The sequence below is a fragment of the Ipomoea nil genome, unplaced genomic scaffold (assembly GCF_001879475.1).
Source record: "Ipomoea nil cultivar Tokyo-kokei standard unplaced genomic scaffold, Asagao_1.1 scaffold3321, whole genome shotgun sequence".
Lineage (NCBI taxonomy): Eukaryota > Viridiplantae > Streptophyta > Magnoliopsida > Solanales > Convolvulaceae > Ipomoea > Ipomoea nil.
In genome coordinates, this window is record NW_017619749.1 from 7,014,025 (window position 1) to 7,026,289 (window position 12,265).

Genomic DNA, 12,265 nt, shown 5'->3' on the forward strand with positions numbered 1-12,265 from the left:
TGGTCATAAGAATTAATATACAAGTTATATTGCATGTACGACTTTCCATTCTTACTCTCTCACTTTTACTCTTTGATGTGACAGTCATTGATAAGCTATTATTTTATATGGACTACAGTAAAAATGTCAACATCAAAATTTTGAGTATGAGAGTATACATCCTAGCCTCTCGAGCTCAAACTACGACTCAGCTAAAACCATTCTACTAAGAGGACTAGGACCAAGCTGTGTCCTGCTCCTAATGCCATTTCTTCTCCTAATAACTTCCATCGCATTCCTCCTCCTAACCTGCCACATTGCTTCTTCTTCAATCACAAACCTCCTCATAAGAACATCATCCCTCAATGATTTCCCGCGAAAAACTCTCCTTCCCTCCAAGGCAATCGTGGCGGCTCGGCCGCCGAGGAGGAGTGTTTGGTGGGGGGTTGGTGGTGGGGGCTTGGCTCTTAGGTAGATGCTGCTAGTACTAGTCCTGTTGGTTGAGGTTGATGATGAAACTATGTCGGCTTGGAGGACCGGCGGCACGTAGGTGTAGGAAGAAATTGGGACGCATAGACAGACTCTAGTGAGGGAAGTTGTCACACTTAGTATGGTGCATTTTTTTACCTTGTGCTTATTGTTGGAAATTATCTGATCAGCTGGTTTCCAGATTGTAGTAGTGTTTCTGGTTGTGGGGATTTCACTTGGCTTTGATGCAATGGTTTTGCACAAAAGTGCCATCTCCATTGCTCTTTGGTACCAAGCTTTCCTATATATATAACAACTTAATTAATTTTCGTACTGTATGTCACCCTAATATATTATACACGAAACTCTATCAAATTTCGTTACACTTGCATGATGAAAATGTGAAAGTAATTTTTTTTTGAAAACCTGTGAAAGTAATTAATATCATACTATCACATTAATTAAAGCAAAGTTTGTTTGGAGAATAGACCAAATGTGGAATCAATTTGTATTCTAGGCTAGGGAATAAATCTATTCCACATATTGGTTCATTTTTTAGACTTTCATCAACTTTGTACGAATTTATAATAAGTCTGTAAGAGAAGTTAAAAGAAATATTTGTAAATTTTTAAAAACTATTTTCATATTAAAAAGTCTACAAAAGGCATTAGAACTCTAAATGAGATACACCCTTACAAACATTTCATAACTTTTATTAATATATACATTATTAGTAAATATTTAATGCATCGTCGGCATATAGAAGTTATACAACATCATTAAACCAGAATGGCAAAATGCAATATATATGTCGTTAAAAAAGTTAATATTGAGCAAGCCATTTTCTACAAATATTAATAATCTTTCAATTATCAAAATTAATTTATTAAATAATTAAGATTTATTCATTATTAAAAATATTATTACCTCTAACTAAATTATCATATAAACAACGGCCAAGTCATGATTGATCGAGTACATCCCTAAGATCTGCTTAACTCTCGGTATGTCAATTTTATACGCTATAATTTTTATTTTAAAAACATATATTAATATTTGTGTCTCGTGAAATAAGATTAATATAATCAAACCTCTATAGTGATATAGATAGATATACAGAGTATGATTTTGACAGAAATATATGTTGAATAATGAGGAGCTCAGAAAGACCATGACTTGGCCAAGTTGAAGTCATCCAAAACAGTACAATAGGTCAACTGGAGGAATTGAAGTGTTAGAATCGGTCAGTGGTCTCAATTCAAGACTAGAACAAGTCTCATGTCTTAATTAATTAAAAGACCGGCGACCATTCATGTTCATATATACTTTATACCACTTGGACAACGGTCTTGTAACCCATTACCAACTTCATTTCTTTAACTCTAATAATAGAGTTAAAATATACCCGAATCTCAAATTTTAATGAACTTAAAATAAAGTGGTTAATGCTAAAAAACTAAAAAGAAAAACACGGATAAGGACTAATAATCTTATAGAATCAAATTTTAGAATACTAAACTTTATCGTCCCTAGTGTGAGATCGAGGTAGAGATGTTACCTTGCTGGTGTTGTCTGGTTTGGATCTTGCATGAACAGAAAAGAAACAGGAATGTATATATATGCAACAGATAAAAGAGAACCAGAAAAGGATCGGAGAAGAAGAAGAAGAAAGCTCAAGGGATCAAGTCTACCTTATGGCTTCAACTAGAGTTGGCAATGCATTCTTTTCCCTCATTTGTTTAAAAACTACAATATTCTCTCCCTTTTGCTTTGGCAAGCATGAATGTCCAAAGTAACTCTGCTGCTTTTTTTTTTTTTTTCTTTAAAAAAAAAAAAAAAAAAACATAACAAAAACACCAGTTGGCCCTACTCCACACTCACTTTAAAGACCCCAAACATATATAAACTTATGCCAATATGTTTCCATATATAAATTTATGCTTAAACTAGAAATACTTTATACAGAAAAGATAGAAGTAATAAGAAAATAAGTGAGGGTGGTGTTTATACTATAGCCAGAAAATCAACTTGCAAATGGATGACATAATGATATAATCCCTGCATGTTTTAGGGGGGATGAACACTAAAGCTGGCTGCTGCAAATATTATAATACACATACACATTATGATTACAGATCACAGATGTTGGCTAAGGGATCAGCATAGCATCACACCCAAACTAATGCTTTCATTAACATCTCATATTAACTTAATCTTTAATTTCATCATTTAAACCATTCAATTATATATATATATATATATATATATATATATATATATATATATATATATATATATATATATATATATATATAGAATGACTCAAATAACCATACATGCATTGTCAGGTCATTTAGCTAGGCCATTAATCTCTGGACCACTACATCCAAGATCTATGTACTGTACAGATTCTTGTGTTGTGTATATTCATGTGACAGATAACAGAAGAAAAATAAATTTGTATATTGCTGCTAATTTAATTTTTAACATACAACACAAGAAAATTCTCGTTTTTATGGAAGCTGAGATCAAGCACCAGCCTCAGAGCTACAAATTTCAACCTAGAAAAATCCATATGTTAATGTTCCGCTAACAAAGAGTAGAGTAGAGAAAAGAGACTGACAACTGCTGGCACTTCTTACACCTTACTCTAGTGTAGTGTCTGTGGCTCACATATGAATGCAGAAAATGCCATGGGAAAATGCTCGGTATAACTAAGTTTCTTATTTTGAATCTTGCATGGGAAGGACATGGTATGGTATGGTATGGTAAGGTATGTTTCCACCTTTTTCTTTTTTAAAATGGCATCTAAAAGTCTGACCTTGCAAATTTATGAATAATACCGAGCAGAAAACAATCTTACTGGCTGTCAGGTTCTCCTGGCTTTTGCCAATTCCAACCACCACCACCTGCTTTACGCTCTCCTCGCTTTCTTTTACTTGCAGTAGATGGAAAATGAATTTCGGAGGTTAAGCATGGTCTCAAAGTTGACTGCTCATGGGATGTACCAGCTTTGAGCAAAGCATTTGGTTGAGGTACAGGAACTGCAGGCGGAGGATTAGTGCTTTCGTCTGCAATATTCTTCTCCGTGCCTAGGTTTTTCACTAAGGATTGATCATGATTCATCTTTAAAAGACACCCTCCTTCTACTTCAGCTGCTTCATTTTGTGCGAGGATGTTATCCACAATCTGTAAATATAGAATAACCCAAGTTATTAACTCATTGAAGGGCGGGCTAACTCAATGTAAGAATTGACTCATCCATCCAAAACATGCAATGCAGTAGTAAACAAAGAAATTAAGAGCACAGATGGGGGGGGGGGGGGGGGCGGGGGGGCGGAGGTCTATAGCTTGCTCCCAAACTTTCATGGGATTGCCAATTAGATATAGTCAATGTATCATCTGAATATCTCCTCGGAGTTGAAGATAGACTGCCCAACATCCCTCCCATACAATTAGTTCCCCCTAACCATAAGAGGTGACACATCATCTCTAATTTATCATATAAAAAATAGACTTATTTCAATCAATGAATTTTATCAATTTTTATAGATAATAAAATCAAGTGTCTTACTTTTTCACCAGAATCTCCAACCTGTGCCTGATGCTGGGTGGCATCAACAAACGAAAGAAATCCTGTGCTACTTTCACTTATGTCTGGAGGATTAGCCACCCCAAAGCTTGAAATTGCACCATCATGCATGATGGAATCTCCAAAATCATTGACACCTATGTGTTGAGTAGACGTGTATAAACATCCAACCGACACTGTCTCCCCATTGCAAGCAGAGAATGTGGGGTTACGAACAGAGCTGTCCTGTGCCTCATAAAATCCCAGGTTGCTCAGATTCTCAGAGGAAGAGAACTTCAATGCATTTTTGGCCATCACTGTATCAAGTTGAGCATTCAGTCTGTGAACCCTTGTATGTAGCAGTTCAATTTTCCGAAGGATCTGCTCTGGTAAATCATCACTGTGTTTGAGAATTGAAAAATCATCACTAACCAACTCGTCATGGGTGCTGGTATTGTGTTCCACCAATACTGTTACAAAAAGAAAGCAAACTGAGGGAGCAGCAAATGAATATCAATATCAATAAATAAATATTCCATAAAATTTCTCTCCAGTGAACAGTTGAGGAACACAAAACGAACACATATAAAAGATAATCCTCCTCAGACAAAGCAGAAGATGATGATCCACTCTAACATAATACAAACCTATGATGCACTCTCAATTATTGGATAACAGTATTATAAAAAGGCAAATGAGAGAGGCATGGATATGTGTGCAAGAAGTAGGATCTTCATCTAAATGTATAGGCAACTTATAAGATTCTGCAGGAAAAACACTAATGCTTTGACAATTTGAAAGTTTTTAACAAAAAAAATGAGTGCTTTTGGGGGACTTCAGTGGAACAAGTACAGAATTTGATATATGAATGGCCCCTAACTGTAAATTTAGTAGGTATGGTTTCAGCAATAGACTGTGGCAAACAGTTAGTAAAGAATACCGCAATTTTCTATGCTCTGCAAATCCATGATTTACATGATATATACGAAATCTAACATGTGATGAACATTATTCAATGTTTCATCACTTTTTGAAGGCGTAGAACATCAAGTGTACAACTTGGAAAAAGAATGCCTATTCATGGTAAGAAATAGGCATCAACTAAGGAAGAATCTTTTTTTTTTTTATCACAATTTTACTTAAATAAGGAAAGAACTTAGGAACCAAGGACTATGAAACCTATACATACCTACATTACTCAATTCATCGCCTGCAGAATTCCCATCTGGATCTGATTTCTTATTTTCTGTAATAAATACATATTAAAAGAAAATTTAATTACTCTGGCCAGAAACATCGATCGGTGTGCCCTGAAGAAGTAAAAGAGAAAGAAATCGTACCAAAGTAGGAGAAGAGCTTATGATTTGACATATATGACAATGTATCCATTCCTTCAGCTCTCTGTCGTTTCCTCCTCCTCTTCATGGCCTTTTTCTTTTCGCTTTGATGAATGTATGGTATTGATTTTGATCCAGAATCTTGTAGCAACATTTGATCTAATACCTGATGTTTTTCCCGATCATATGCAGCCATCTCTCTGTCATATTTTGTCACCTGTGATTTAAACTCCTTTAGTTTCACTTCTATCCACTTGCATCGCCACATTACAGGACTTACAAAGTTTCTCCAATGACTGGTCAACTTTTTCTTCCTGAAAAATGGAATTTGTCAGGAGAAGAAGGTGGTATAATCGAACTGTATTCGAAGAAAATTGTCAAGCAGAATTCTTTGTCTGAAAAGTTGAAAATATCCTAGTATATAAAAACTAGATTATTAAGAAGCTAGGGTGTAACATATGTACCATAACATAACAATATTTCTACCTCCACTGCTTAATGATACGTTGAAGTCAAACAATCTTCAACCAGAGAGTAATATTTTGTCAATGTAGGAAGCTTTAGTTATCGCTTTAAATTCTAAACCATTTAAAAGAGAAGAGAAACAAAAACCTTGAAGAACCTAAATAAACTGCCTACAAAGTGCAATAATTTATAAACAATCATATTATAAAGTCACGGATAGAGTGGATATTTCAAAACAAAATATTGTAATGAGTTGGTGGTGAAAGTGGGTGGACAGGGCTGATATATGTATATATACTTAGGCTTCATGGGATTACAGAAGATAATGCGGCAGAAATTTCTCTTGCATTCTCCTCTGTCAGTCACATCATTGTAAAATTATTCCCGGTGGCTTTTTTATATCTGGTTGCTTTTATAGTTTCTACTTTTCCTAATTACATGAAAAATGGTATGGAGACAGACACACGGAGAGATAGAGAGAGAGAGCAGAGAAGCATTTATTATATATTTAAAACCATATATACCTCAGAGGGAACAAACTTCCAAATCCATCAAATGAAGACCCTAAGCCACTTTCATTGCAGAATTGGGACTCAACTTCAGCATCACTTGGTCCAGAAAAATTATCATTACCAGATGTAGAGTCGGCAAATGAGCTTGAGTATTCTGTCTCATCTGGATCCTCCTTCGTAAGGATTCCAGGGACACTGCTTCTTGTAAATCCCGTCACGTCAACAGGAATACCGTCTTCATATGTTGTAGCTTTATTTTGCTTATCAAATTTACCTTCCATATGGGAGATTCTTCTGTTGAAGTTTCTTTATTCAGTTCAAAGCATTCCTTTCATAATCAGAAGGTACACCACACCATAAGCAGCAATTTCAAACAGAATTTGCTTTAGTCTCAGTCTTTATGGGAAGTAGGAACTGAAGCAATGCCACAAATATACCCAAGACCAACTATTGCTTCCTTAGCTTGATATAGCAGGGGGGAAATTAAGTTCTACTGAAACTTATTTGAATGGATGACATATCACTGGGACAGTTTGTCATATGTAATCTGTAACATGGAAGGAAATGAAAGAGAACATGAAACAATTTCTCCGAGGGGAAGCTGGAGCTGGAGAATTGGAATACGTACTGAGACTTGTAACCACTTGAAAATGCAAAACATGGCAAACAGACACTTTTAAAACAGAGAAAGAGAGAGTAAAGAACAATCTTTAAAAAAATCAAACAATTGGGATAAAAAAACATTACAGTGGTCAGCAACATTCTAAGACATGATCATTATATTATCAGACAAAAATTTCAGTAACTTGGGATTTTTCCAGGCAGTCTCCGTGGCAGTTCGATCTAATGTATGGCCACTGCTGGAAATCACTTAACATGAAAATGCCACCTTAGCTTGACAGAATGTACCATGTGTATCCAGCAAAAAAATGGGGCCTAATAGGATCCTCTTCCGTGCTGAGGATCTAAAAATTTTCTAGCCATATAAAAATTCCATGATTCTATGATTAAATTAAATATCAAACCATCCTGCCATTTCGATCATTGCCCCCAATGATTCTTGTATCAAAATTCTAGCTAGGGACTATTTTAATTTTGGAGTAGTAAGAGACAATGTGATGAGAATCCCTCACGGCATATATTCACCAATTGAAATTGAAATTGGAATAAAAGAACAAATTAAAGGAGCAATTAAGTTGGAATTTTCACAAAATGCACGAGTACGAATTTGAATAACCAAGAAAAAACAAAACACAAACAACATTAAAACTATGGGATACGAAACACAGAGCACCTAATGCATAGCCTCAGAAACGCAACCACAAAAACAAACAGCAGTTCAAAACCTTGAAACTTCACACCACTAGACATATCCAAGCTAGCAAGTGAAATTCAGTTCTCCCATTTTTGGCACGCAAGCACCCAAACCAAGCCATCATTTGAGCTGAAGAAGTACTTAAAGAGACAAATTAAAATGGTGATAGAACATACATGATCGGGAAGCAGTGTTCCCAAAACCCACATGCAAAGTAGAAAAACCAAAATCAAGCAAGGAACAGAAAGGAGCAGAGAATTGAGATGAAAAGCATGGAATTGAAGAACATGTAGGGATAGGGAGGAGTGGAAAGGTGAGAGAGAGAGAGAGAGAGCATGCAGAAATTATTTAGAGGCTTACCAGTGAGTGAGAGAGTTGGGGTCGGCGGCGACAAGAAAGAAAGAGAGTAGGGAAGAAGAAGTGGACGTTATGTTTATGTTTATATAACCACAACATGACCTAAGCCTCGCTCTCTTGACTTTCACGTACGCTTCCCGCTTTCTACTAGATGGGGTGGCAACGTAATATCATCCAAATTCCTCATTTTCCAATTCTACCCCCCACCCCCACCCCACCTTTAAAAAAAAAATAAAAAAATCATGCATTAAAAAAAAAGAAAAAAAAAAAGAGAGAGGAATATATATGGATGAGATGAGATGTGAATAGGGCTTCCATACAAACAATGCATTTTTATGTAATAAAAAATGTACCCGCATGGGTAGTTCAACTGGTCACATAGGTGAAATTTTGAAAGAATGATCAGGGTTTGAGTCCCATCAGCGGGCAACCTCTCAAAGTGAAGGGGGTTACTTGTGCGCAGTGAGCACAGGTGTGGGGTATACTCTCCTGTAAATCTCATCAGCAGGCAACCGGGTTGCTTGTGCGCAGTGAAAATCTCATCCAGGCAACCGGGTTGCTTGTGTGCAGTGAGCACAAGTATGGGGTATACTCTCGTGTAAAATCATCATCTCATGGGTCTCAATTCGTGAGACTCATCACACATGCTTAATACTCAAACTCACTGAGTTTACCTCTAATCAACTATCTTCCTAATAGAGCCGTTAAGTGGGCCGGCAGGGCGGCGCTCACCAAAGCCCGCCAATTTGGTGGGACTAACAACAGACGTTATGCCATGGAACCGTGTTAGTACACCGTTATCTTTTTTTTTTTTTTTTAATTTCTTAATTAATTGTGTGACTTTTCTTCTTTATTTTCACATTTTGCGGTTTCACTTTAATTTGAGGTGAACAAAGATTTCAGACATTCATAAATTATGAATTCATGCCTGCACATTCACTTTGGAACCATGTCTACACATTCCCGTCCGAAATCACGGACATTCATAAATTATGAATCCATGCCAGCACATTCACTTTAGAACCATGCCTACACATTCACTTTAGAACCATGAGATTATGAATTTTCTGTTATAAGATTATGAATTTTCTGTTATGAGATTATGAATTTTCAGTTATGAGATTATGCATTTTCTGTTATGCGATTATGAATTTTCTGTTATGAGATTATGAATTTTCATTACATTCATAATTTCGGACATTCATAAATTATGAATTCATGCCTACACATTCACTTTGGAACCATGCCTACATATTCCCGTCCGAAATCACGGACATTCATAAATTATGAATCCATGCCTGCACATTCACTTTGGAACCATGCCTACACATTCACTTTGGAACCATGAGATTATGAATTTTCTGTTATAAGATTATGAATTTTCTGTTATGAGATTATGAATTTTCAGTTGTGAGATTATGAATTTTCTGTTATGCGATTATGAATTTTCTGTTATGAAATTATGAATTTTCATAAAATTCATAATCTCATAACAGAAAATTCATAATTTGATCAAACGCGCGCCGTTAACTCCACATCCGCGATTTTTTTTTTTTTTTTTTTTGTCTAAAAACGACGTCGTTTTGCCTTGTGTTCACCATTCTCGGTGAACACGATTCCATGGCATAATTTGCAGACTAACAAAGGTCGGGCTGCGGGTTTTAGTGGGGCCCGATAAAATTTAAAAACTTTACATTAAGTGTATATTAAAATAATTTGGATATTTAAAACATATATTAATGTATTTGTAATTTGTTAAAAAAACACTAATAACTACTCTCTGTCTCATTTTATGTTTTTGGTTCGATTAACAATGTTTGATTGAAGTTATTTTTTAACTCAATTTTTCATAATATTAAGTTTAGTATTAGTATACAAAATTTATATATTTAGAAACTACACTAAAAGTACTATTAAACACAAAAAATAAATTTAATTAAAAATAAGTAAAAATTATTAAAGAAAATAAACAAAGAATAAAATGAGACAGATGGAATAATAAGTAATAACTAATAAGTTTTAATAAATAGTCAAATATATAAATGCATCAATCCATAAGTCAATAATAAATAATTTATACAATGCACAAAATTACTAATACATTTTTTAATATTAAAAAAAAAACACACACACACACTAATGTTAGTAATGTACACACACTAGGCAAATTTGGTGGCCCTCGCTGGCTCGCTGGCTCGCTCATCCATTTTGGTGGGGTGGGACAGACTAATTAAATCTGTTTTGACGGCTCTACTTCTTGAGTCATAATCTTCTCCGACAATCATCGCCTCCTCCGCCTCCCATTCAGCTTCTCTTATAGGGGTGTGCAAACTTCGGATAATTTTCAGTTAACCGGCAAAGTTCGGTTAACTTTTTTTTAACCGAATTTTTTCGGTTTGGTTAATAATTAAAAGATTTTTCCAAAGTTCGATTAACGGTTAATTCGGTTCGAAAGTGTCGGTTAACTGAACTTTTTAATATATATATATAATGTATTAAATATTTAAATGTAATATGTTTATAGTGTTGTTACGGTATTGTTTTTGTATATTTTGTTATGAATTTATTATGATATGTATTATTTTAATTGAATTTATTATTTTAGGTGTTATTTTTAGAATTTTAAATTTTAACTTAAAAAAGTTCAGTTAATCGGTTAACCGAAAAAAAAATTTCAGTTCGATTAATTCGGTAACACAAATTTTGGTTCGATTAACGATTAAAAATTTAAAAACTTCTGTTAAATCGGTTCAGTTAAAACGGTTTGGTTAACCGATTGAACACCCCTACTCTCTTCCGCCTCGTTTGAGCTTCTCATCCACCTCCTTCGTCTCAATCGAGCTCCTTCACCGTTCTGTCTTTTTATGTCAACGGACCTCCTCCGCATCTTCTTCAGCTCCTTCGAGCAATATTAGGGCCATTAGGGTGAGCCCTAGTTCCCAACCTAAAAATTCTCTCAATAAAGGTAAAAATATCTTCCTTTTGAAAATTTTCATAATTTCATAATTTCATAATTTTATTGAAAATTACTGCAATTCAGTAGAAAAGTATTACCAATTTTGATTAAAATATAGAATTTTTTAGTTTATATGATATTATTGTATGTAGCACAAAACATTACCAAATGGAAGGTGGTAGTTTTTCTTTTTCTTAGCGCTAGGATGTAGCTACAGTTGATGAACACCACAATCATTCTACAATATGGTAAACAATGAAGGTAAGAAATTGTATTAAATTACACTTTGATTTTAATAGAAAATGTATTACATTTAAATTTAAATTAAAGTTAATAAAGTAACAAATCTATATTCAAGTATTGTGCTACAATAATGTTGTTTAGTATTATGATATGTTGTTCATTGTACTTTAATTTACATGACAAGATTAAAAAAATACTCAGTACTTTATAATGAATTTTTATGTCGTTATTATTTTTAGTAGTACATAAATGTTACTAATATGGAGAGTGAATGTCCATCCCTTTTTGAACAAATAGAAAAAAAATGTTGTATCTGTTCATAAATGTGATCATTTTACATCTGCAGACAATGAAAGTAATAAAATGTATTACATTTCACTTTAAAAGTATGACATTTACAGTAAATTGTATTAAAATTTATCTTAGGAGTATTACATTACTAACTACATTCAAATTCTTGAAAAGTTATGCATTTCTAGGTCAAAAAGTAACAATAATATTTGGCATAATTATTGCAGATAATGAAGTTGACAAAAATGGTTCCCTTGAAGGCTTGAAAAGAAAAACCTTGATGAAATGTATGATTTGTATGTATGCCAAACATAATCCTTCCATTGGATTTAGCATCCGTAAATCAACCACAAGGATACATAGCAATATTGTAGTTGATAAATATTTTGTGTGTTCTAGTTAAGGAACAAGAAAATTTAAGAATCTTGCTGAGCAAAGTTATAATTCTTCATCAAAAGGTATTAGAAAAAGGTAAGCATAACAAGCTTAAATAATGAATAGGATATGTTTACACGGGCTAAGACATGAGTGTGCAAGTGCCTATATATATATATATAGAAAACATAATGCAATTTGACGTTGTATAAAAAAAATTGCAGAAGAGTTTCATGGTACGTCTACATACTCAATATATACCTACTTTTGCATGTGACGAATATATTATTTTATTAAAAAAATTGCACTTTTCGTTTCTAAGTTATAAAGTAATTGTAGAATTCGTCTTAGTCATGCTCACTTTTCGTCTCTAAGTTATTATGGTCGTTGCACTTT

General features: G+C 34.1%; 2 protein-coding genes across 4 annotated transcripts; both read right to left on the bottom strand.

The window, feature by feature from the left end:
* Nucleotides 1–2,321, bottom strand: LOC109169941. The gene is made up of 3 exons (XM_019318856.1): nucleotides 2,292–2,321; nucleotides 2,006–2,251; nucleotides 1–748 (listed from the first exon to the last, which is right to left on the bottom strand). Exons 2-3 carry the CDS (start codon nucleotides 2,035–2,037, stop codon nucleotides 181–183), a joined length of 600 nt encoding a protein of 199 aa, XP_019174401.1. The 5' UTR covers nucleotides 2,038–2,251; nucleotides 2,292–2,321; the 3' UTR covers nucleotides 1–180.
* A 565-nt stretch (nucleotides 2,322–2,886) lies between these two features.
* Nucleotides 2,887–8,116, bottom strand: LOC109169715. 3 transcript variants are annotated; one of them, XM_019318600.1, is made up of 6 exons: nucleotides 8,008–8,116; nucleotides 6,345–6,879; nucleotides 5,359–5,669; nucleotides 5,208–5,264; nucleotides 4,022–4,488; nucleotides 2,887–3,636 (listed from the first exon to the last, which is right to left on the bottom strand). In XM_019318600.1, the coding sequence occupies exons 2-6, from the start codon at nucleotides 6,611–6,613 to the stop codon at nucleotides 3,307–3,309; spliced, it is 1,434 nt and encodes a 477-aa protein (XP_019174145.1). In that variant the 5' UTR covers nucleotides 6,614–6,879; nucleotides 8,008–8,116; the 3' UTR covers nucleotides 2,887–3,306. The 3 variants fall into 3 exon arrangements, with proteins under 3 accessions (XP_019174145.1, XP_019174147.1, XP_019174146.1); XM_019318602.1 differs by having other exon boundaries at nucleotides 6,345–6,825; nucleotides 8,008–8,113; XM_019318601.1 differs by having other exon boundaries at nucleotides 6,345–6,831; nucleotides 8,008–8,113.
* Nucleotides 8,117–12,265: the final 4,149 nt, after the last annotated feature.

Coding starts and splice junctions, on each gene's coding strand:
- LOC109169941 (XM_019318856.1), bottom strand. CDS start 2,037: ATGCAAGATCCAAACCAGACAACACCAGCAAG. Junction 749..2,005: donor AACCAGACAACACCAGCAAG/GTAACATCTCTA, acceptor TTATATATATAG/GAAAGCTTGGTACCAAAGAG.
- LOC109169715 (XM_019318600.1), bottom strand. CDS start 6,613: ATGGAAGGTAAATTTGATAAGCAAAATAAAGCTACAACATATGAAGAC. Junction 5,670..6,344: donor GGAAGTTTGTTCCCTCTGAG/GTATATATGGTT, acceptor TCCATTTTTCAG/GAAGAAAAAGTTGACCAGTC. Junction 5,265..5,358: donor TAAGCTCTTCTCCTACTTTG/GTACGATTTCTT, acceptor TATTTATTACAG/AAAATAAGAAATCAGATCCA.